This window comes from Ailuropoda melanoleuca, chromosome 16, assembly GCF_002007445.2.
Source record: "Ailuropoda melanoleuca isolate Jingjing chromosome 16, ASM200744v2, whole genome shotgun sequence".
NCBI lineage: Eukaryota > Metazoa > Chordata > Mammalia > Carnivora > Ursidae > Ailuropoda > Ailuropoda melanoleuca.
Window position 1 is genome coordinate 25,856,653 of NC_048233.1, and position 27,053 is coordinate 25,883,705.

Below are 27,053 nucleotides of genomic sequence, written 5' to 3' on the forward strand. Positions count from 1 at the left end.
ATTTTTTTAAAGATTTATTCATTTATTTTGGAGAGAGAGAGAGTGCACAGGAGCTTGGGATGGAGGGGCAGAGGGAGAAGAAAGAGAAACTCAAGCAGACTCTGGGCTGAGCAGGGAGCCCAGTGCAGGGCTGATTCCTGGACCCTAAGATCATGACCTGAGCTGAAACCAAAAGTCAGATGCTTCACCGACTAAGCCACCCAGGCGCCCCGTGAGGAAATTTTTGCTAATAGAATTGTTCATTTGTCTAGTAAATAAACATTTATTGAACTTATCAATCCATTAGGTTCCTAAGGGAGCAATATTAAAGTATTTTAAATCCTTGGTTCTTAATGACCTAAAACACAAGTACTTTGCTTTGTTGGGATATGTTTGATAAAATTTGTGAAATTTATTTCTCTTAAATTTTTAAAGATGGACAAGCTTTTCATTGTTTGTCATCCTGTTTGAAGTTAAGGGGTAGGACTATTTACTTTCTACCTTTTTTTTATTCATTTTTCCTCCCTATTCAATAAGTATTTATTGTGTGCCAAATAGAGGAAAAACAATGGAGAACAAACAGACAATGCTATGACTTTATTAAATTAACATTTTTTAAGTTGAGTCCAGATGAGCTGTAGTTCAACAATAGACCGCAAAAGAAATAGAGTGTTTGGGACGACTAGGTGGCTTAGTCGGTTAAGCAGTTGCCTTCAGCTCAGGTCATGATCCTGGGTTCATGACCTGAGCCGAAGGGAGAAAGAGAATCTTAAGCAGACTCCATGCTCAGCAAGGAGCCCGATGTGGGGCTGGATCTCCCAACCCTGAGATCATGACCTGAGCCGAAATCAAGAGTTGGAGGCTTAAATGACTGAGCCATCCAGGCACCCTATCTTACTGTTTTAAGTGTTAACTTGTGGCAATGTTAACAGTCTTAATTTTATATTTATTCTATTTTTTTTCTGATTTATTAGTTTATCTTTTATGATCATTAGTTCTATTTTTTGGGTTTATTCTTCTATTTTTCCTAATTCCTAAAAATTTGATGCTTGCCTCCTTAATTTAACTTTTCTTTTCAAATATTAGCATTCAAGGCTATAATTTCCCCTCCAATTATTACATTAGCCACATATTGCCAGTTTTGGTATTTAAAAAATCCTTCAATTATGAATATTTTCTAATATTCAGAATAAACTGATCCTTCAGTTAGTTTAAAAATATTTATTAATTTCTAAGCATGGGGGTTTTCTAGTTTTTTTATTGTTATTGTTCCTTAACTTGATTGCTCTATGGCTAGAGAAAGTAGTGTAATACAAAGTGTTTGTAATTTAATGAGGCATTCCCTGGGGCAGAGTGCTATCTGAGGATGAACAGCATTGACATCCCCTGGGAGCTTGTTAAAACTGCAGAATCAGGCTCTGCTCCTCACCTACCATTCCAGAATCCGCATTTTAACAAGATCCCCAGGTGATGCTTTTGCACTTAGCATTTAGGAAGCATTGCTGCACTGGACCTGTATAGATACTAGTTTCACAATTGCAGAATATACATATTTTATAAAAAAATTATACAAATATTATAATCTCTTAGGATGGTGGAATTATAAACTTCTTGTTGAGGTCGTGTAACTTTTTGCTTTGTCCATCTTGAGATTATGTTACTAGGTACATTCATATATCCAATATCTTTTTGGTATATTGAACTTCTTATCGTTATGTAGTGATTTTTTTATGTCTCTAGAATTGTTTTGTACCCCAAACCCACTTTGCCCGATATAGATATAGAAGCTTTATTTGATTAGAATTCAACTGGTCTTTCTTTTTCTATTCTTATATTTTTCGGCGTTTTTGTATCCTTATGTTTTTAGATATATCATGCCTAAAGAGCTCAAAGCCAGATTTTGTTCGTTTATCCAGTCTGACACAGTCCTTGTTTTTGGATTGGAATATTTGGTCCCTTTATGTTTTAATGTAATTACTGATGTCTGTATGTGGTTCTTTTTTTCCACCATTGTAGTTTTGGCTTTCTATTTGTACTGCCATTTTCTGTTTCTTGTTCTTTTTTCTTTTCTACCTTTTTTGAATTGATTTTCTTATTTCCTTTCCCCCCCGCTCTTCCAGTTTGGAAATTATGAACTCTGCTTTGCTTCTTTTGGTGGTTTCCCTAGAAATTTTAATAAACATTCTTAACTTACTAAAGCCTGAAGCAAATTAGTATCTTTATCTTCCTTTTGAAAAATATAAGGACAGTGGAACATCTGAACTTCAGTAATTATTCATTATACTATTGTTGGCAAGTATTTTTCATATATCTATTGCCCAGATTCTGCGTATGTATATTTATATTAAATCTATCTCTCTATATATAGGTAGAGAGATAGATGTATTTAATTCCACAAGGCATTGTTATTATCATTAGTGTTTTATGTAGACAAAGTATATTGGATTGATCTGCATATTTACCATTTTTTTCATTATTTCTTCTTGCAACTTAGACTCTGCATCACAAATCACGTTCCTTCTGCTTGAAGTTAATCTTTGGGAATTTTCCGTAGAGGGGGAACTTGGTGGCAAACTCTCAGTATATACTTGTTTGGAAATGCTTGTTCTTGTTGTGATTAGTGAAACTATCTACAGTCTACAGACCGCTACAGTCCGAGCAGTTACAGATACATCTTTCATTTGCACTGCTTCTTTGTTCATTGTTGCCTAAGCTGATGTAAAACCTACCCATGAGTTTATAATTTCTTTTCTTTCTCTTTCTCTCTCCCATCTTCCTCTTCCTCTGCCTCTCTCTCTTTTCCTTTCCCATTTTCCCCCCTTTTCTTTCCTTTCTCTTTTGATCTTTCTTCCCTTCTCTTCCTCTTCCTCATCTTTTTCCATTCTCCTCCTCTTTCTCTTCTTCCCCTTGCCTCTGTTCTCTCCTTTCCTTGATCCATTGTATTGTTAGATACAGGCTACTTTCTTTCTTGTGTTCCGGGATGGGTACATTATTTTGAATTCACTCTTAACAGGAGGATATAGTTCTTTGAGGTCCCAGATTTGTGGGAGACGGTCCTTAAGTGGGCCCTGAACTTTACTTTTGTCCCCTGTGTCTTTGAGGTCTTGGAAACAAAGCTAAGGTTTACAAGCTTGGCAAAAGTCTCCAAGGCAAAAACTTGCTTATCTCTTTTTGTTACATAGTTTACTTAGTTTTTGCCTAAGTATTTCTGTTTTGCAAGATCCTCAGTTGATTTTTTAAAAATATTACTCCATATTTCCAATTGCTTTCTGTGGATGGGTTAGCCAGGTACATAACCTCTTATACTTTTGGAAATAGAAGTTTTAGGATTTTTTTTTTTTATAAAAAAAACCTCTTTACCTATATATTCTGCTTCTTGATAGCTGGTTTTCATTAATTTAAAGTAAAAAAAAATGCTGACATGAAAAATTAAGCTTATAGGCTCTTGTTTGCTGGATTCTGATAATTACTATGTGTGTACTACAAATACATTGTCTATTTTAATGTACTTAGGTTTTTTACTGTCACTAATATATTTGCTGTGGCTTAATGAAATATGATGATGTCAAATGTGCTTATAGTAAAAGTCTTTTTTTCTTACATTCATGTAATATAAGTCATACATTTATATTCTTCATTATCTTTGAGAACATTTGGTATCTTCACACTAACTGAATATTATACATATATAATTCTTATAGTTTTTGAGTTACATTTCTTCAGAAAGAAAAGGCATTGTTGTTGGTTATGGTAGTACTGTTTAGAGTTTAAACCTGATGTCATTTTGGATTCATTGGGTGTAAATCAAAAAAGTACATTTATTTCCTGGGTTCTTTTATGGTTAAAATGAACTAAATAGACAATTAACTTCACAGTGTGTAACAAAAATAATTAGTTGTCTTTTTTCTCTTGATGGGAAGGATCTAAATAAGAAGAATTGTTTACTTCTGAAAAGTAGTTCAGACTTTATGTTTCTGCCCATGAAGTGGTAAACAGTTGGGCTCGATGGATAGTTGTAATTTTTGCCTTATTCAGAGTGCTTAGTCAGTCTCTTAGGTTTTTGAGTCTGAATTAGTCTCCCAGTTTCTTGGGGCAACTGAATTTTAAAGTCTTCGTAGAAGCACAGTGTTTTTCTAAGTCTGGAAGTATAAATGTTTAACTGGTTAAATTTAGTTTGGAAAAGCTCTTAATTGTTTTGCTTATTGCAAATATTAGTTAAGACTTCTTTATAGATTACAAAAAAAATCTAATGTAATAGGATTCATACTGTAAACTTTTCTCCATTTGTCTGTTGAAATTTATGTATTTTATGGGTTAATATATAGTTATTACTTAGGCAATTTAGAGAAATTTCACCTTTTTGATTTTAGATTTTTAATTTATAATTATATTTTACTTACCTGCTAAGATTTAGGGGGAATTAACTTTCAGATATGTGCTATTAGTTTTCCTAAGGGCTAACTGAAGCCATATTTCATTAGCCCATGCTTATAGTGATCTATTTACAGGTTTGGTAAAAAATATAAACATTTTTAGATAAAACTATGTAGTAAGGTGGACGTTAAAATTAAATGTTTTGGAACTGAAATGACCTTATGTTCAATATACTTTAATAAGAAAAAGCTACAAACTCATCTTTTTTAAAGTGATTAAACATTTAAGAGATTTATAAATGACTTATTGTGATAAAGGGAATTTCTAATATCATGAATTCTATAGATGCTATGCCAATTAAGTTACAGATTTTCTTTTCAGTGGGGTTAGTCATTTTTGGTATGTCAAATGCTTTGTCTTGAAATGGCATTGGCTTTTAGTTAATCCAGTTTTTTAGCTTTAGCAAAGCTGAATAAATTGCGTTGGTTGGTACTGTTGGTCAAATTCTTCTGTTTAGTGCATCAGCCCCCCCGCGCCCCGTCTTTGTTTTCACTTCTGTATCAAACTAGTTCAGATTTATATCACATCTCACCTGAATTATTACAAATACTATTTTAACTGGCCCCTTTTCTCCTAATTCATCCTGTACATGGTTTCCAGAATAGTCTTTGTATAATAGAGTTCAAAACCCGTAAGCTCTTTTATCTCACTTTCAAAATCCAATCTTATCTGTTGATAGCCTGTGTTGACTTTTCATTCATTGTTACCCTTGACATACCAGTGGTCCAGTAAAACTGAAATTACTTGCTCTTCCCAGCAAATTTTTCCCAGTGGATTCCTGCTTCTCTGCTTCTTAGTTTTCCTTTGTTCTCCAGCTGGAATAGTCTCCATCGCTTCAAGTCAAACCCTTCTTTCAAGGTTTGGTTTAAATGTCTCTTTCTCCACTGAGCTTTCCTCAGTCACTTTTTCAACCCCCTCAATTCCCGCCAAATATGGAAATGACTTTTCTATTAGTTACTGTTTTATCTGTGTCATTTTATACTGTCAGCTGCTCTCTTTTAGGTTGATGGTTATGACAGTGCATACCTCTGTTTTTTTTTCCTACTTCTCTAATTCTTCCTTTTGCATTCTTCACTTTATTATCATCCTTTTTCTCCCTTTCTCTTAAAAATCGTAGTTTACTAGTGTTTTGTCCTTGACCCTTTTCTTTTTTCACTGGTGAAATCTTTTATTTGAGGATTTTTAGATTCATGCTTTTACTTTGGCCCTTCTTTAGAGCTTCAGACTTAAATTTTCAGCTGCCCTCTGGCTCTTTCTATCTGGCTGGTTCCTTAAGAAAGTTAAAGTCAACATAACTAAAACTTACCTCCTTTCCTACTGCTTTCAAACCTGCACTCTTCTAATATTTCTTTTCTCACTTAATAAAATCACCATTCAACCAGGTGTACTAGCAAGGTAATTGTTATTCTTAAGTCTCTCTCTCTCTTTTTCTAAATTTGTTACAATTAGTTGACTGGGACCTCTGCAATCACTGTATTTCTTTTGAGCTTTTTACTTTTCAGTTATGCTGTAGAACTTGCTGTCCCTGAAACGCATTCTGCAGTTTAATGTCTTCAACTCTGTTTTTTTTTTTTTTCTTTGAGCGTAGTTGACACATAGTGTTCATATGGTCTTCCCTTTGCCTAGAAAGTACTAATAAGAAGCTCTGTGACCTTTGCCAAGTTAAAGTATCCTTTCCAGTACTTGTTTGCTCATCTGTAAAATAGTAATAATACCTGCTCAGAAGAAGTATTCTGAAGATTAAGTGTGAATACACACACATGCATATACACGTATATTATATAACCTACATTGTTTCATGGAAATTAATGTTTGTTTATTGGCAATGATATGTCTCTGTAGGGTAAAATAAACTTTTTTTGTTGTATACTGGGTGAGACACTTTATTTATTTAAAAGATTTATTTATTTATTTTAGAGACAGAGGAGCGGTGAGGGGCAGAGGGAGAGAGAGATGAAAGCAGACTCTGTTGAGCACAGAGCCTGAGGTGGGGCTCAATCTCACAATCCTGAGATTGTGAACTGAGCCAAAAATCAAGAGTTGGGTGCTTAACTGACTGAGACCCCCAGGTGCCCTGAGACATTTTAGAGGCACATTTTGATAATTTCTCTTTTTTAGAAGTAATCAAGCTGCATGTTATGGTTTCAATTGTTTGTTTCTTTCCAAGATTACTGTTGTTAATAGATTAAAGTCTCTGCCGTCTTTAGATTCACATAATCTATACGTTGCCCACTGTTTTCACTCAGATGTCTCTTAGACATTCTTAATTAACATGTCCTTCTCAAAAGATACATCTTTTGGGTTAGACTTTCTGTTTTTCTTTCCCTGGAAACATGATGAAATGGAATGTTACCAGGCAGTAGTGCTCATGATTAAAAAATGACCCTGATAAATTAATTATGTCTTGTTTAGGACCTCTGTGAATGAGCTGTATACACTTGGTTGGAAGGCATAGTTTGGGACTTTCTTGGTATGTTAATTCTTGTAACTAAATATGTCTGTTTTGAGACCCTGGTAGCAATGTCCATAAGGTTGTTTTAAGAGATACCGACTCTAATGGAGCTTGTAGCTGGCTTCTAAGCCAAGATGGGCCTCATCCTCACCTGTGAGGATCTTGTCTACTTGCACATGAGCTGGGACTTGGGTTGAGGGAAGAGACTAAGCCCTTCTATTGCTGTTTAAACTTTTCTTGTGAAAGAGAAACTTTTGACATTGTTTTATGCTGTGTTTCTATCCTATATATTATAAATGAATCTGATACCCCTTTTGGTCCAGGGTAGTTTTAAGAGTCCAAGTGTCCAGGTGGAAATAAAAGACCTTCATGTGGATATTGCGAAGTCCAGATCTAAACTCCTCCTTTTTCTCCCATAACTTTTGCCACCAGCAGCCTTTCCCATTTTAGTTATTGACAGCTGCATCTTTCATTCGCTTAATCACAATGTTGGAATCATCCTTGATTGTACTTTTTCCTCTTTTATGCTACGTCCAATCTGTCAGGGAATCTTGTTGCCTATCCTTTCAAAGTATATACAGTGTTTTGTCACTTTTTAGAGCTTCCACACTTATCATCCTGGTTTGAGTCACCATTATCTCTTGACTGGTTTACTGAAAAACCATGCTAAACAGATTATATCTTCTGCCCTTGCCTACCACAGTCTATTCTCAACATAGCTAACCCTTTAATTCATAGGTCATCTCTCCTCATAGTTATAAATTGGCTAACAGATGTCTTGTCCCAAGCCTTTTCTTTCTTTCTCTCTTTCTTTCTCCCTCCCCCCCTTCCCTCCTTTTTTTTTTTTTTTTTTCTTTTGGTGGTAGCAAATTTATTTCTGATGCAGGCATTTCTCCCAAAATTTTTGGGTATTTTAGGGTATTGTCTAAGCACATATTTGTTGCTATATGTGGAATACTTTGTTTTCTTGGTAAAAATATACCTTATTCATATAGCTTTTGAGGATACCTTGATGCAGATTAGGTTTTCTGGACTTTTCTAACACTCCCTGCTTTTACCCTTTGTGATTATACCTTTTTGTACTTAATGTTTATCTGTAGAAATTGTGATTGTCAGTCAGTTTTTCCTCATCCCTGCAAACAGAAGAGATAAACCTTGAATCTTAGCTTCTTCATTTATAAATGGTAGTTTTGGTAAGGATCAAATTGGTTGACACACATGAGTTGTTTTTTATAATGTCTGGTGCAAACTATATATTCAGTCAGTGGTGGTTCTCCTTTCTTCATTTCACTTAGCTTAACAGAAATTTGAGATATTCTTTTTGGTTATATAGAAAAAAAAGTTTTCAAATAACACTGTGCATTTTGAACACTGAGCAGAGGTTTCAAGGTTAGCTGATTCTAGCCCTGTTTACTGACCTTCAGTTGTTTTACATTTTACAGCTCTGTATGTGTTGTAGGTAACTGATGAATATGAATATTCTGTGATGTCTAGTGTAGTTTTGATTGACTTCCTTCTCTCCTTTGGGAAAAAAGACCAATTTCACTCTCATTGTAATTCATTTTAACATTCCTTACTCACCATAAATTTATGCTATTTTGACTTTTCCTTCAACTGATTATAACATTTGCCTGCTTCTCTCATTGTATGAATAGAATAAAATCTTTCCCATGTATTCCCTTTATATGTCTATGAGAGTCAAATTTTACCCTTTATTGGGATAATACCCTTTTACGTTATACTTAAAATATTTCCAAGAAATGTTTAAATAAGTTCTCTAGAGTAAATTGGTTTATTAAACACCATTTATGTGTAGCACACTAGTTTTTTATTTTAATGCTCCAACAGTGATACTAACTCTGCAGACAATGGGAGGTCTTTCCATAATATCTAACCACTAAGTACTCTAGGTAAGGATTATCTAGGTAAGGAGATGTACAACTGTTCCTAAGATAAGGATTTATTTATTTATTTTCTATTATTTTAATACTGTGAGATTCTCAGGGTAAATTTTCTAATGTAAAAGATTGCAGATCTTTCACTGTCTTGATTTTAATTGTAACTCTACAATTGTATTTTGAGTAAGTGAATTAGGTCAATAAAGGAGTCCTGAAAAGAGCACAAGCACTTTTTTTCCCTTAAGTATCTCATCATGTTGTAATGAGTTTAAAAAGTTGTATATGTATATGTATAATTGGCATTAAGTATATTTGTACCAGGTGCACAACATAATAATTTGATATTTATATGCAAACACACCTTGGAGATATGGTGGATTCAGTTCCAGACCACCACAATAAAGTAGATACTGCAATAAAGAGTCAAATGAATTTTTTGGTTTGCCAGTGCATATAAAAGTTATGTTTGTACTATACCGTACTGTGTTAAGTGTGCAATTGCATTATGTCTAAGAAATGTACATACCTTAATTAATAAATCTTTATTGCTAAAAAATGCTAACCATCATTTGAGCTTTCAGCTTGTCGTATGTCATCGTTTTGTTAGTAGAAGGTTTTGCCTCAGTGTTCACGGCTGATGACTGATCAGGGTTTTAGTTGCTGAGGCTTGGGATGGCTGTGGCAATTTCTTAAAATAATGTAACAATAAAGTTTGCTGCATCAATTGATTCTTCATTTCAAGAGCCAATTCTTTGTAGCATGTAGTGCTGTTTGATAGCATTTTACTCAAAGAACTTTTTCCAGAATTGGAGTCAATCCTTTCAGACCCTGCTACTGATTTATCAGCTAAATTGATGTAATATTCTAAATCCTTTCTTGTCATTTCAACAGTTTTCACAGTATTTCATCAGAAGTAAATTCCATCTCAAAAAACCACTTCTTGTGCTCATCAGTAAGAAACAACTCCTCATTCATTCAAGTTTTATCATGATATTGGAGCAATTCAGTCACAACTTCAGGCTCCACTTCTAATTCTAGTTCTCTGGCTATATCCACCAGACCTACAGTTACTTCCTCCACTGAAATCTTGAACCCCTCACAGTCATCCATGAGGGTTAGAATCAATTTCTTCCAAACTATTAATGTTGATATTTTGACCTCTTTCCATGGATCACAAATGGCATTTGGAATGGTCAGTCCTTTCCAGAAGGTCTTCAATTAGCTCTGCCCAGATCCATCAGAGGAATCACTACCTATAGCAGCTATAGCCATATGCAAAGTATTTCCTAAATAGTAAGACTGGAAAGTCAGAATTACTCCTTGATCCATGGGCTGCAGAACGAATATTGCTGGCAGATAGGAATATAGCATGAATCTCATTGTACAAGTCTATCAAAGCTCTTGGCTGACGAGATCCATTGTCAGTGAGCAGTCATATTTTGAAAGGAATCTTTTTTTTCTGAGCCGTAGGTCTCCACAGTGGGCTCTAAATATTCAGTAAACCATGTTATAAACAGACGTGCTGTCATCTAGGCTTTGTTGTTTCATTGATAGAATAGACTACAGGGGGAGTAGATTTAGCATAATTCTTAAGGGCCTTAGGATTTTTGGAATGGTAAATGGGCATTGGCTTCAAGTCACCAGCTGCATTAGCTCCTGATAGGACCGTCAGCCTGTCCTTTGAAGCTTTGAAGCCTGGCGTGGACTTCTCTCTAGCTATGAAAGTCCCAGATGGCATCCCTTCCGATAGAAGGCTGTTTCATCTACAATGAAAATCTCTTGTTTAGTGTAGCCGCTTTCACTAATTGTCTTACCAAATCTTCTGCAGGTTCTACATCAACACTTGCTGCTTTACCTTGCACTTTCATATCATGGAAATGGCTGCTTTTTTTTAAGATTTTATTTATTTATTTGACAGAGAGAGAGAGACAGCCAGCGAGAGAGGGAACACAGGCAGGGGGAGTGGGAGAGGAAGAAGCAGGCTCCCAGCGGAGGAGCCTGATGTGGGGCTTGATCCCAGGACTCTGGGATCACGCCCTGAGCCGAAGGTAGACACTTAACAACTGAGCCACCCAGGCGCCCCGGAAATGGCTTCTTTCCTGAAACTTCATGAACCAACCTCTGCTAGCTTCACACTTTTCTTCTGCAGCTTTTTCACTTCTCTCATCCTACAGAGAATTAAAAAGTTAGGACCCTGCTCTGGATTAGACTTTGGCTAAAGGGAATGTTGTGATTGGTTTGATCTTCTCCCCAGACCACTACGACTTTTCCCATTTCAGCAATAAGGCTGTTTTGCTTTCTTATCACTCATGTGTTCATGCTAAAGCACTTAATTTCCTTTACGAAAATTTTTCTTTGCATTTACAACTTGGTTAATTATTTGGTGCAAGAAGCCTAGCTTTCAGCCTGTCTCAGCTTTCAACATGCCTTCCTAAGCTTAATCACTTCTAGCTTTCCATTTAAGGTGAGAGATGTACAACTGTTCCCTTTCGCTTGAACACGTAGAGGTCATTGTACGGTTATTAATTGGCCAGATTTCAGTATTGTTGTGTCTCAGGGAATAGGGAGGCCTGAGGAGAGGGAGAAAGATGGGGGACTGGCTGGTTGGTGAAGCAGTCAGAACATACAACATTTATCAGTTAAATTTGTTGTCTCATATGGGCATGATTTGTGGTGCTCCAAAACAATTACAGTGGTAACACTGCAGATTACTGACCACAGATGACTATGACAAATATAATAATGAAAAAGTTTAAACATTGTGAGAATTACCGAAATGTATCACAGAGACATGAAATGAGTAAATGCTGTTGGGAAATGGCATCCATAGACATGCTTGCTTCAGTGATGCCATGGACCTTTAATTTGTGAGAAATGCAGTATCAACAAAGTGAAATAAAGCAAAGCTCAATAAAATGAGGTATTCCTGAATATTGCAGAATGATCACTATATTTAGTTAACATTCATATATGATTACTTATTTTTTTTTACTGATGATGAATATTTTTTTAAGATCTATTAGCAACTTGCAAATGTGCAATTTGGTATTATTAGTCACTGTGCTGTACATGACATCCCTATGATTTATTTTTTTTGTAACTGGAAATTTGTACCTTTTCACTTTACCCCCCACCCCTGGCAGCCACCATTTGTTCTCTGTAGCTATTAACTTTTTTGTTTTTTCCTTTTCACGTACATGTGAAATCATATGGTATTGACATTCTCTGTCTGGTTATTTTACTTAGCATAATGTCCTCAGGATTCATCCATGTTGTCACAAAAGGCAAGATTTCCTTCATTTTTATGGGTGGATAATATTGTCTTATATGTGTACACGAACACACACACATATACACTCACACACATCACGTTTTCTTTATCCATTCATCCTTTCACCCATTGACAGACATTTAGATTGTTTCCATTTCCTGGCTATTGTAAATAATGTTGCAGTGAACATGGGGGTGCATATATCTTTTCAAATGTGTAATTTGTGTTTTTTGGATAAATACCCTGAAGTGGATTTGCTGGGTCATGTGGTAGTTCTGTTTTTAATTTTTTTGGGAACCTCCCTACTGTTCCATAGGAGGTGTATCAATTTACATTCCTGCTAGCAGTGCCCAAGGGTTCCCTTTTGTTCATACTTACCAACACTTGTTATTTCTTATCTATTTGGTAATAGCCATTCTAATATTATTGCTTATTCGAGGTATGAGGTGATATATCACTGTGGTTTACATTTGCATTTCCAGTGTTGAGTACCTTTGATCTCTGTTGGGCAGTTGTATATTTCCTTTGGAAAAATGTATATTCAGATTCTCTGTACATTTTATTTATTTTTATTTTTTATTTTTTATTTTTTTTAAAGATTTTATTTATTTATGCGACAGAGACAGAGACAGAGACAGCCAGCGAGAGAGGGAACACAAGCAGGGGGAGTGGGAGAGGAAGAAGCAGGCTCATAGCAGAGGAGCCTGATGTGGGGCTCGATCCCATAACGCCAGGATCACGCCCTGAGCCGAAGGCAGACGCTTAACCGCCGTGCCACCCAGGCACCCCTCTCTGTACATTTTAAAATGGGTGGTTTGGTTTTTTTCCTGTTGAGTTGTATGAGTTCTTTATATTTTTTGGTTATTACCCCTTATCAGATACATGATTTGCAAATATTTTCTCCCATTTGGTAGGTTATCTTGTGATTTTGTTGATGGTTTTCCTTGCTGTACAGAAGCTTTATAGGTTAGTCTCCCTTGTTTATTTTTGCTTTTGTTGCCTTTGCTTTTGGTTTCTAAAAAAAGCTCTTAAGGACCCAGCTTCCATAGACTGGGAAGCCAAAAACTTCCTCAGCATATCAGTTTAATATATTGCTTTAACTTAAGTCGTGATTTGTTTTTTCCTTCCTCTTTGGAAATTGTTTAGAATTTTTTGCCTAGGTTTGGTCACCTTGTGTGAGCACAAGTTGAAAGAAAAAAAAAAATCTCAGATAGTAACTTGTCTTAAAGATATATTTATGGTTCTGAGATATTTCTTCCATATTTTTCAGTTATTAGAGTCATTAGATAATTCTGTCTTCATTTTATTAGTGTGTTTCTGTTTTTATTTTTATTTATTTCTTGGATGCTATGGGATTTTCTTCCTGCAATGATAATGAAGAAGTAGGGGAGATTTAAATAGATTATTTTTCGATTTCCCTGGTCAAAAAATTGTATTTATGTGGTATGAATTTGTGTTGACCATTCTATTGATGGATTATGAGGATTCTGTCTCTGTATGTCACTTTTATAAGTTAAAACATAGTTTTAGTCATCTGCATAATTCTTGAAGTTACTTATTATGATTTACGGTATATGGTGTTGCCAAAATAGCTCTTAGTAACACACCATTATTCCTCAAAGAGGCAAGGAGAGGTGGAGCCTGTATTTATAGGATACTCTGGAGACTAATTAAAAATGACTAAATTGGTAGGACTGTAATCAATTATGTAATCCCTCTTTTATTAAGAAATGACCATTCCTTTTCCTTGTGTTCCTGTATCTTAGCTTTTTGTAAGCTATTATATTTTTCTCCTTAAGTGTCGGACCTAGATATCCTTGGTAATATCTTGCAGTCCATTAAATAATAAATCAAGGGACATTTCTTGGAGAGAACCTTCTTGGATAGAGGAGGTACTTTTCTAAACACTGATTTAATCCTGTTTTCTGCCACTTAGAAAAACCCAACCTATCCACTTATTTTATATTTGCTAACAAACCTTCATATACTATTTAGATCTTTCTTAATTTTTGCATAATTTTTGTTTTCCATAACTGAGTGATTTCTTTACATGAGTGAAGCTCAAAATCTCAGCAGTGAGCCCTGAACCGGAAGTAGTGGGTTCACACATAAACTTGAAAATAAATTAGGATATCAGAGGATTTCAGTGAGATGACAGTTTATAAAAGGTAATCACCAGCCTCTGTGAGATGAAAAGATGGTGAAAAGGAGGGGCTTGGGTTGGATAAAAGAATGTCTGAATGAAAATTAAGGTCCGAAAATATTTTTTAAGTTAAAAGTTGTAAAAAGTTTTATCATTTTATTGGTGTTCTCCTTGTGAATTATTAACCATCAATGGAGATTAACAAATTTCTTTGGGTATAGTTAAAAGTGCGTGAGTATTTACACCTGTTTCTTGTTTAGACTTTACAAGAGTTATTTTGCTTATGTAAACAAAACAGTTGACCACAGGCAAAATTACTGGAAAAAAATTGCATACTATTTGGAAACTTGGTCTTCCTTTGCTTATGCAGTATTCTGATGTAGAGGGCTTTTTTGTGTTTAAGAAGAGGTCTGTCAATGAAAAATGATATACCCAGTGACTTTGCTAGTTACCGTTACAAAGCGAAAGACGCAGAACTGCCATTCATTGCACTTTTGATTAGCTTTATAGCTATAGAAGAGTGTATGTATTGCAGTTCTCTGTTTTAGAAAATAAAAGGATTTCACATCCGAAATGAAGCAAGTTGTGTCTGTACTCTTGCTTAGGATTTAAAAGCAAGCAAACAAACAAAATACCCAAAGAAACAAAATTTTGTAGATTTCTACCAAAAAAAATTCGACTTTTTATGTGGAAAATGGTGCTGTTGGGTGCACCAGATCTTTGAAAGATTTTCGACATGAAGCCTGATACTAGTCAACTTTTTGTAGACCAAAGAATACTGTAGCAGTTTGAAACTTTAAGAGTCGTATTTTCTTGGCTAGTTGAGAGGATAATTATATCTTACATATTGGAATTTTTGTCAATTTTTTTTTTTTTGTATGTGGAATTGAGTTATGGCTAAAAAGCCCTTTCTTACACCCCAGGTAAAGAGGAATTTACTCACAGTTTCTCTTAATACTTATATGGTCTCATTTTTTAAATATCTGGAACTCTGATCAATTTATACAACATTATTTATAATGTTTTATTATAATTATTTCTTAGAAATTCTTTCACATGTTGATAGGGGGACATTTAAATTATGTTGTGGATAGGTGGTAATGGAACAGGTGAAAAGATTCCTGAATAAGCTTGTTTTGAATGTTGACATTCAATGATATCATTGTCAAATTGATATCATTGACATTCAGTGATATCATATGTTAAATGATAATTTCAGTGGCAACTTCCATTTACTGAATATTTACCATGTGCCTATCTGGTACAATGAAGTGATTATATACATTATCTGAGTTAAGCTGTATAGCTTTGTTTTGAGCTACACATTATTTCCCCATTTTCAGAAGAAGAAACAATGGCTTAGAGGGGTTAATGTAAGTTGCCCAAGGCTGCATAATGAATAAACTGTTATTGTTTAAATTTGAATCCATTTTTTGACTCCACAGCTATGACTTTTACTTAGTATATTATGAGGTCACAGAGGTATTGAACAGTATGGTATAATTAGAACTGTTCGTAGCACAGTATGACTGGAGTGAGGTTGGCACTTAATGGTATCATTTCTGGCTTGGGCAAATAGTTCTTTGAGGTACTGTTAACTAGATGGAAAACATGAAGCAAAGCAGCTTTATGTAAGATAATGGGTAAGTTTGACATAGCTACTGGACAGGTAAATGGAGCTGTCTGATAGTTGAGTATATGGATCTGGAGGTCTGTACGTGGTTTGTGCTTAGAGATATGAATTTATGTGTCATTAGCTTACAGGTCATAATCCAAATAATAGGTTTTCAAAGTGGTAATAATGTGGACATTGGGAAGGTCAGAGGGTATAGGGAACAATGAAACTTAAGATTGAGTGGAGAAAGAATCTGAAAGAAACAAGGACAAAATAGTCAAACTATTAGGAGGAAATCTAGAAGATAATGGTATTTCAGGTGCCAAAGGAAGAGGTTCAGGAACAGGGAGGGTCACTAGTAGGAAGTGCTCCTGAGAACTCAAGAGCGATTGAGTAAACAGTGTTCGTTTGATTAATAGTAAGTGAAAGGAAAATTAGTATCTTAAATGATGGGTCCAGTAGAGTGATGAGGGGTGGGAGAGGAAGAAAAAAAATGGAAACAAATCATTTGGAGACAAGAAATTTGGTTATAAAGGGAAAGTGTAATAGGGTGGTGATAGCTGGTGTAAATGTGAAGTTGCGTCACAAGTGTGAGGTCCCCCCTTCCTACTTTCCTCCCTCAACCTCTCCCTTTCTCTTCCCCTTATGTGTTTCTTTCCTCTCTTTCCTCCCACATTCCCTCCCTCCCGTTATTCTAGCTACTTTCCTGCTTTTCCTGATGTGATACACCTGACCATTTAATGTTATAGGATGGGAATTTAACTTGGGACGATATGATGTCTTAGATTATGAGTATAAATATGAGTGACCTAAAGAGGTGTTAAAATGTTCAGGTATTAGATCAGAATGGTGTTTTTTAAAAAGATTTTTATTTATTTGAGAGAGAGTGAGAGAGAACATATAGGCAAGGAGAGGGGCAGAGGAAGAGGGAGAAGCAGACTCCCCGCTGAGCAGGGAGCCCAGTGCGGGGCTCAATCCCAGCACCCTGGAGTCATGACCTGAGCCGAAGGCATATGCTCAACTGACTGAGCCACCCAGGCACCCCAGATCAGAATGATCTTTTTGAGAGTTTCTTGAACCCAGGATCATAGTCACACACACCCTGTATGCTCAGAAATAAACATAATTGTTCAACAAATTTTAATGATCTTTGAAATAATAATGAAAATGATATCAGTGCAGTGCTAAACATTTTATATATTTTAGTCAATTTAAGTCTCATCAGCAACTCTATGCTGATTTTACAGGCAAGAAAACAAAAGGAAGTTAAACTTGCCAGTTGTTTTACACCTGGTATGACAATATCGTTCTAGAGTCTATGCTGTTAATTACAGGGCTGTATTCCCTCTTACTGTACTATAGTACTTATTTTCATGCCTTTAAAAGTTCATTAAGAATATTTTTATTATAAATTATAATTCAGAATTAGAAGTTAGACTATTTTGACATTTTAGAGAAATATGTTAGCATACAGAATAGTGAAGATTAGAAAAAATAATTTCTGGAAAAGATATATCAAGTACAAACATGAATTGAAATTCCTGTTTTCTGTATTTTAGTTAAAATAGTGAAATGCCTGTGGGACAAGGTAGAACACCTTGTCCAGTGTGGCACACAGTATCTTAAAAACTCAGTATTGCGACATAATAATAGTGTATGTAAAATAATTGAATGATCCCATAGGGTGCCAATTAGAAATTGATATATTCCTTAGTTTTTAAATACCTAATGACCTTAAAAATGTCTTTCTTTAGGGAAAAATGCAATTTCCATTGTGAGCTGCCTTCCAGAATTTATGGTAGAACTTCGCTGACGTTGCTACTGATGCCAATGTGGAATAAAGGTCTTTATAATTTAGAAAGTCAAAACATATAAATGGATTACTGCTAAAAATGATTGAGTTACTCTCCCTACACTTTAAAACACATAATTCAAATACATTTGATTTTTTAGAAAGAGTTTTGAAAATATAGTAATAATACGTATAATCTTTTTATTTTGCCCTTATCAGTATTTTTGTCTTATTTCATCTTGGCAGTCAGCTTTCTTTTCATGACCTTTGTATTTGAACCTAATCACAATCTAATAATATTTTGTTGTCAGACTAATTACAGGATTCTACTTCAACATTACTTTTTTATGGAAACAATTCAGCGAACTAAAATTGATTTTAACGTGAAAATTCTTTTGCCTGTTATAAAAGTAGTTAACACAGAGGCAGTTGGGTTAGCTATTTTATTGTATTTTATTTTTTAAAATATTTTATTTATTTATTTGAGAGAGAGAGAGAGAGAGCAAGCGTGGTTGGGGAGTAGGGGCAGAAGGAGAAGGAGAGAGAGAATCTCAAGCAGACTCCCTACGGAGCGATGAACTGGACCTGGGGGTTGATCTCACAACCCTGAGATCATGATCCTAGCTGAAATCAAGAGTCAGACACTTAACTGATAGAGCCACCCAGACGCCCTGGATTAGCTGTTTTAAAGTAACTATTCTTCCTCTTAGCTCAGGTTATTGTAATACATATTTAATTGATCGGACTTGCCTACTGGATCATAAGGTTACTGAGTACATGAATGCATCTGTCTTGCTCACTTTATCTTCTCCAGGCTTAGTGCTTGTGCCGGGCATTAGTAGGCATGCTAGTGCTTTTTCTTAACTGAATAGATGGATAATATATTTGAATACTTTCTCTCAGTTGGAAATGCACTGCTTATGGTAATATGTTATTATGTAAACACTAAGACATTATTAAATTGTTTCGTTGCCTGGGTCTCATGTGGAAATGTCATATTAAATTTAGAAGTACTAGTTTTAGATTTTAAATAATGGTCCCTGAGGAATGGTCATAGAATATTCATTTTATTTCATTGCTTTTGCTTCCCTTACCCTTATCCCCTCTCTTCTCTCTGTTCTTTTTCTTCCTTTCGACTTGTTCTTGACTTTCTTTTGGATAATCTCTTTCTTTCTTTCTTTCTTTCTTTCTTTCTTTCTTTCTTTCTTTCTCTTTCTTATTTATTTATTTATTTATTTATTTATTTATTTATTTGTTTATTTATTTATTTTTAGTATCTGGAGTCCATCTTTCTCCAGCTTCTCCTGAGATTATACTGGACCATGACCACTCTACTTCAGTTGGCTGCCTCTCTTCTGAGCCCATCATTTCATCACCAGAGAATACACACACAGAAAACAGCATTGTCAGTCAAACTGTTCCTAAAGCACAGGTAAAGGCATGTATTTTTATAAGGAGTTTATATACTTAAAACAGTTATAGGCTGGTTTAAATGAAGCTTTTCTGATTTTTTTTTTTTTAAAGATTTTATTTATTTATTTGACAGAGAGAGAGACAGCCAGTGAGAGAGGGAACACAAGCAGGGGGAGTGGGAGAGGAAGAAGCAGGCTCATAGCAGAGGAGCCTGATGTGGGGCTCGATCCCATAACACCAGGATCACGCCCTGAGCCGAAGGCAGGCGCTTAACCGCTGTGCCACCCAGGCGCCCCTTTTTTGATTTTTTTTAACTTATTTTTCTGAAAAATATTTTTGTAGATATTTTAACTTTGAGGCTAATATCTAGAATTCAAAAAACTGAATAATATGTTTGTTTTGTGGGATAACTGCAAAGTATTTAAGTAGCCATAGTTACCAAATTACAGTTTAATGTTATCATTTATTAAAATTGACTTTGCTTTGCATTTCAAATTTTCAAAACATCAAAAGAAAAAATAACAAAAAAATAATTATTTCTCTTTTCAGGGAAGCTTACCCTATTTTTTTTTAGGTATTAGAGTGTTCATTTCAATTTTAGAGTAAAAACCAAAAAGATAGCAGTCATAGGGTTTATTCTTTCAAATATTTGTTGATCCAGGCATTGGGCTAGATGCTACAATTAGTCCAGATTTCCAAAGTACAGTACACAATCTTGAGTCACCTGTTACCTTTACTAGAGAGTGATTGATGATCAATTAGTAGTTATTAATACATTTCAAATCTGATTTACAATTTTAAAAATATACATATTCTGGATGTTTGTATAAATTTGAGAACTGATGAGTATCAGATGTGTCTATACTTAATTATATACTTTCAAGCATAAGAAAATGTTTTAAGTTTTTTAGTGCTTTGCTTGCAAAATAATAAATGCTTTAGACTTTAAAGTTTAGAGGGAATTTTGTTTCTTAGCTGCACAGATCAGGTTGTTGTAACAGTTTGAGGTCTTCTGTTGATTTACTTAAAGGGTGAAATAATTTCAGAACCTTTGCTACAACTTAATTTCCAAATGTGGTTTCTGGTGCCCTTTGGATGTTTTCATTATTGGTACAGTGTAAACTTTCCCCTCTTGTGTATTTTTTTTTTTTTAATGTGGTTTAGATTCAGCAATCAACACACACTCATCTGGATATCTCACTTTTTCCATTGGGTTTAAATGATGAGAAAAGTAATGGAACAATTGCTCTTGTGGATGATTCTGAGGATCCTGGAGCCAATGTATCAAACATACAGCTTCAGCAGAAAATTTCAAGTCTGGAGATGAAACTCAAAGTTTCTGAAGAAGAAAAACAGAGAATTAAAAAGGTATATTTACATTTGCCTAAAAAATAAATGTTTGAATTGCATAGACTCGAAATTTGATACAATCCCAATCTCTGATTAAAAACTCATGAGTGGAAGGAGATGCTGTCTTCCCTTGGCTATAGATTTAAATTAGTTTTAAGAGTTTATCACTTAGAAGTCTTTGATAAGCAACAGCTAGTCTTAGATACGTACTTTTAAAGATATGAATATTTCCTACCAAATTTTTTTCCTCTAATGCTCTTCTTCTGATTTATTTTTATTTACTTTGATATGTAGAGATGGTTTGTGCTGATTGCAGTTAGTTTCGATGCTATTCATTTATTGGTGTGAATAATTTTAGTGGTGTATCAGTGTTAACACAGCTCTGGAAATGAGAGTGGGGCATACAATCTGTAATAATGTTGAGCTTTAAACCATACTTCCTATAAGTTCTTTCCTTACCGAATATTTTCTGGTGTGTTCATTGAAAAAACTGAATATATTTGATGCCATTAAATATTATAAAATTTATGCTTGGATTTTTCTTTTAGGATGTGGAATCATTGATGGAGAAGCATAGTGTCTTAGAAAAAGATTTCCTTAAGGAAAAAGAGCAAGAGGCCATTTCTTTTCAAGATAGATACAAAGAACTTCAGGTAAACTCCATGAATTTAAAATTTAATATGCGGGCCTTTTTGTGGAAGCATGTAATATAATTTCAAAAGTGTTTAATAAATACTTTATGAAGGATCAGATGCTTTCTTCAATATGTAAAATGTTGACCAACAGTGGATGAAATTAATGATAAATGCCGTTTTGAAAAATATGTATCTGTGAGAAGCAATGAGGGTTAGTTGAGAGTCAGTTTGGTGAAAGATATTGTTTCTAATGGGTAAACCTTAGAAATTGATACTCTGATTTTTCTTACTGTGATTACATTTGAAGAGTTTGGAATCCTGTAACTTCCAAAGTGAGATATTTAACCTTTTTCATAAATTGTAATCAATGTCTTCTCCTCTTCTCCCTGAATTTCCTTAATAAACTTGTTTCTTCTGCAGTCTTTCCCATCCCAATAAATGGCAGCTCTGTATTTCCACTTGCTAAGGCTGATACACACATTTATCCCATGTCTGTTCCTTTATCACAGCTTGTTAGCTCTACCTTCAAATGTCCAGCTTTCGATTGTTTGTCCTTAGGGTCACTGCTACCCCCCCATTCTAAGCCATCCTTATTTCTCCCTTGGAATACTAAAGGATCTTCTAACTAATCTTTTTGCTTCTGTCATTGCCCACTTACAGACCATTCTCCCCATTGCAGCTACTGTGATCTAATACTTAAAGCTGATCGTGTCCTTTCTCTGCTCTGAAACCTTCATGGCTTCTCATCTCACCCAAATTAAAAGCCAAGTAAGTCCTTAAAATGGTTTGCAAGGCACTGCATTCTCTTTTATCCCCTCTACCCATCTTTTCCCTGCCTCTTTCTCCTCAGTCATTTTGCCTTATCCCTGTCTGGAACACTCTTCCCTCAATTCTCTGCATGGTTTTCTTTTTTATATCATTCAAATCCCTGTGCAAATATCACCTTTTCAGAGAAGACCTTTCCAGACAATGCTGACATCCCTGTCAACATTCCCATATTCTGTTTTGTTTTTCTCCATAGGACTTTTTACATCTGACAAACTATATATTTACTTGTTTTTTTGCCTAGATCGTTTTAATGGTCTCCTAAGTGGTCTTCTAGCCTCTACCCTTGCTCTTCTCCCTAATGAGTTTTTTTTTCAGCAGGTAATGTTTTTAAAAATGTAAATCAAATCATTTCCCGACCTCAATTCTCAGTCTCCTTCCAATGTAAATCTTCTGGCTTCTCCAATTTTTCCAGCTATTTACTTACACCAAACGTCTTACTTAATAAGGTCCAGGTGAATGTGTTGAGTCTGTCTCAGGGAGGGCATTCCTTGGCTGTTGGAGTGGTGAGTGGAGGGAAATGGTTTGTGATTCATTCACAGTCTCTCTGACTGCAAAGCACTGTCAAAAAAGAAAAAGAAAAAGAAAAGAAAAACTTGAAAAGAAGGGAATGGGTGAGCTGTGTTCTTTCAGTGTCTTATGGGGATATTGTTTAACAGACTTTGGATTATTCAGGAGAATGTACTTTATTTTACTCACTGTTTACTATTGATTGTAAGTCTCAGATATATTGACATTACATGTTAATTATTTTTTTTCCCAGAAGAGACATTAAGTCATTTCTGTTAGAAAAGATAACCTCAGAAATACTCTTTATTGCCCTGTAGGACATTGGCCAGTTTTGTCTCCAACCTAGTGCTCTTTCTTTGTTTAACACACCATTATTTAAATTTTATATATATCTATTTTATATATATATCTTCAAATGCTCTTTAAACCAGTCAAAACATCCGCTTCCTTCAGTCTTAACATAGGTTATTCATTTATTAATAAATGAGTAGAATAAATCTTTGGCGTATGTTCAATTTATATTTACATGAGTCACATTTTAACTTTCTGAATAATATACTTTTTTTTTTTAAACTTTTTTTTTTTTTTTTTTTTAAGATTTTATTTTACTTATGTGACAGAGAGACAGCCAGCGAGAGAGGGAACACAGCAGGGGAGAGGGAGAGGAAGAAGCAGGCTCCTAGCCGAGGAGCCTGATGTGACTCGATCCCGGAACGCCGGGATCACGCCCTGAGCTGAAGGCAGTCGCTTTAACGACTGCGCCACCCAGGCGCCCCTGAATAATATACTTTTAACAACTCTCACTGAACCCTAGCTTCCTTCAAATACCTGCTCAAATGCTACCTTCTTATGGATGCTTTCCTTGACCGTGCAATAGAAAATAAGACACTATGTAAATGCCTAGCATTTCCTACCTTTCCTTGCTTTTTTCCTCTTCCTCATAGCATTTATTCACCTGTTACTTTGTTTTAATTTGGTTATTTTTTGTTTTCTCCCACCAGAATGTAATTTTTATGAAATTAGGAGCTTTCTTTCCCAGTGCCTAGGGCCATATCTGGCATATAGTATGGGCTCACTTAATATTTTGGAATGAATGAATTCACTAATATAATGCAACCTGTTCCCCAAAGGCTAATTATGTTGCATACAGCCACACTTAACAGCCCCATACTTGGAACTGTAGTGTTTATTAGAAGATGCGATACTGAATACTGATAGAAATTTATATAGAACTTTATTTTTTTTCTGCCCGTAATGAGTGACTTATTCTGCACCCTTTAGTGAGACATACACCTTTGCAAATTCAGTTTCAGTTTCTCAGTCTATTAATGAGAACATACTTGAGATACCATCTAAGACTTCACGTACACTTTGAGCTTTTCACAGTAAGAACCAATATAAATCCCAAGTGACATGGTCATGGTTGTCGTGCTGCTTTTACTATTAACAGTGATAATATAAGAGTAACAAGTTGAGTCTTCAAAACTCATATTCAATTTAAAAAGATCTTTTGTAGGAAGCAATACTTCCAAAGAAAACTTTTTTTCAGATAATTTTACTTCCACGCCAAGAAGGGTCTGTCTCCTTTTTATACCACGTGAATAAAAGGGTAAACTGACTTATGGAGCATTTTATCACGTTGGCCAGATAAATGATAGAAAAATGTACTAGGAGGTCTCATAGCCATACTGAACTAAAAGGCAAGCATGCCATTTAGCAATGCTTTTTGTTGTTGTTGTTATAGTTCTGTAGGTCCTTGTTCCGTACATTTTTTCTTCAGGCTGTTTTCTTCCTGCTGTTCAGTCTGAATAATTTTTATTGTTCTATCTTGAGTTTACTGATTCTTCTTTTGAGTCAATTCTTTGCTATTTATTAATTTTGTATTTTTCAGTTTTTAAATTTCTATTTTGTTCTTTTTTTTTTTAATAAGATTTTATTTATTTTTGCGAGAGAGAGAGAGAGAAAGAGGGAGTGAGTAGGAGCAGGGGGGAGGAGCAGAGGGAGAAGCAGCCTCCCCGCTGAGCAGGGAGCCCAATGCAGGGCTGGATCCCAGGACCCGGGGAACATGACCTGAGCTGAAGGCAGACACTTAACCAGCCGAGCCACCCAGGCACCCGCTGTTTGGTTCTTTATATCTTCTATTTCTTTGCTGAAACTTTTTTTTTTTCTCATGTTTTAATCATGTTCATCATTACTTATTTAAGCAATTTTATGATGGTCACCTTAAAATCCTCCTCAAATAATCTTAACATCGGTGTCAACTTATTGCTGTCTGTTTGTGGTCTTACTTACTCAGGTTGAGGTTTTTCTGAGTCTTGGTGTGATGAGTAGTTTTAGTTACATGCTATGCATTTTGGGTATTTCATATGACTCCTTGGATCTTGATTAAGTGTGATATTTTAACGGGTCTCCTGACACTGCACAGTTGGGAGAAGGTAGACGTCACTTTGTTAATGTCAGGTGCAGCCTTTGACTTTCTGGGTCGAAAGGGTGCCTCCTTAATCCTGGGGAAAAGTGGTATCTCAGGCCCCCCATCAGCATTGGCCAATACCACCCTGCTTGGCAGGAGGAGAGACACTTCGTTGCTCTCCCTCATGTGCTTGTACTGATAGCATGGAGTGGGGAAGCCTTGTTACCTCTGAATGGTTGTAAAAGTTGTGACTCCCCACTCGGCTTTTTCTGACACAGGAAAGGAAGGAGAGAGAGCCTCCTTATGTCTGGGTGGGTACTCAGGTCCAACAAATGCCTCCCAACTTGGTTTTCTCTGCTATCGCCCAGAGGGCAGCAGGAGTGGGATGGGAACCCTCCCTACAGCTGGTCAGGATGGAAGTCTGGGCTTAGCACTTTGGCCTTGGCTCACAGAGATGGATGTGGGGTCATATTTTTTTCCATGGGGTTCAGCTGTCATCAGGCCATTTGTTACCTACAAGTTTTTTGTTCTGCTGAGTTGCCCCTACCGTGGTCCTTTGGCTAGAGAGGAAGGGTTTTTCTTGGGGTTGTTGTTTCCTGGTTGCTGGCCATTCCAGTACCCAGTTTGGGATGTATGAGGCTAAAAGAAAACTCACAGAACTAAATGCTGCTTCATTCCTTTTGACCCCAGGTTCCTAGATCTCTCTTCTTGCCACCTTCTGGAATCATCTTACATTTGTTTTAAATATAATGTCTAGGAGTTTTAGCTGTACTTATTGAGAAAATAGGAGAAATGCATCTACTTCAGTCTATAAGTGCACTAGAAAAGAACATTCTAAATTTTAAATGTTCTTTGTTGTAGCTACAGTAGGAAACTAACTTCACTCTTAAAATACATTAACTTAAAGGAGATATTTTGACTAATTTTTTTTAAAGAAATAGTTTACATAATCAGTTTTTGGAGTCCTTGTAAATAGAGGAAGGGCAAATAAAAATATGGATAACTCATACTGGGAAATAACTCATAAGACACTATTTTTGCTTTATACTTACCAAGTTTGTGCATGTATGGGTGTATGTGTTAGACTTTCTGGAAATGTATTTTCTATAAAAATATTTAAGTTAAATTGTACAGACCAGATTAATTAAGAATTTAGAAAACCTTAGGCTTCACTATTTGACCTCCTTTTTGGTAATCCACTTTTTTTCTGGGGATATAGCCTTTTTTTCAAACTGATACAAAGCTAGTTCAATCTGATAATTTTTTAGAAATAAGAGATGTTATTAAATTTGTGTCAGAAGAGGCCACTGTATGATATATATGTGTATATATAGGATGAAATATTAGTAAAAATGAGTTTTAACATAGTAGATATTTATTAAATTTCTTGTTTGAATTTATGGCTTGCCAGTCATTCTTCAGATATCTGAAAGTCTATTTTCTGTAGAATATGGAAATCCATATATTTTCTATATTAAGACATATAACATACAGATCTTCTAAATATTTGTGGAGCTTAATGAAATAGAAAAAGCTTTCTATTATTTATGATGACAGGGATAATACATTGGTGCCTATCTCTCCGTGGTATCTTAAGTAAAACACAACATTCAGGAACACAAAGAGATAGTACTGACAAGACTAGATTAAATTACCTGAGAAGCCTTTCTCTTAAAAGTTAGTATGCTTATGTGTTTATAAGAATAATGTGTTTATTGTGGAAAATAGGGGCAATTCGGAAAAATAAAAGTTCATCACCATAAACAATCCAGGTATTTTCATGGGATCTCAAAGTGGAGGGCTTAATTTTTCAGTTTTGCAAATAAATCTACCTCTACTTTGACCATTGTTAGGTGTGCCTTTGTTAAGATTTTAGTCTAACCAGAGAAAGAGTAATAAATGTAATGTTTGTAAAACCTTAAACTTTTTTTTTTTTTTTTAAACAACAGTAACTATTGCAGAGAGCTCTAACAGTGTTGTTTTATGTGATATGGTCTAATTACCAGGATAGGTGGAGGGGTGTGAATGTGCCTGTAACAGAACACTGTGAACTCTGCAGTACAATGGGGGTGTGCACTACCTCTCCTTTCCTGTTCTGTCCAGGGTGTGTAGCCCGACCAGAGGAAGAAAAGTGAGTCATGCTGCATTTGTCAGAGGTAGCTATTTAAAGGACTTTTCATGAAACTTGAAGAGAGAACTCATCTTAGTAGAATTTGGATTCCAAAGTCTTTTGTCTTCTTTTTCTGACTCCCATAGCAAATTGGTCTGCATGCAAATTGGTCTTCAGAGCACTGAAGAAACTTGGCAGTTTGTCAGGTCACACCTG

General features: G+C 35.3%; 1 protein-coding gene across 1 annotated transcript in view; it reads left to right on the forward strand.

The window, feature by feature from the left end:
* CCDC91 (coiled-coil domain containing 91) overlaps window positions 1-27,053 on the forward strand; it is a 322,822-nt gene that overhangs the window by 88,741 nt on the left and 207,028 nt on the right. Inside the window, exons 4-6 of the mRNA XM_034646529.1 lie at window positions 18,859-19,016; window positions 20,162-20,365; window positions 20,896-21,000. Coding sequence (XP_034502420.1) covers window positions 18,859-19,016; window positions 20,162-20,365; window positions 20,896-21,000 — 467 coding nt within the window. The remainder of the gene's footprint in view (window positions 1-18,858; window positions 19,017-20,161; window positions 20,366-20,895; window positions 21,001-27,053) is intronic.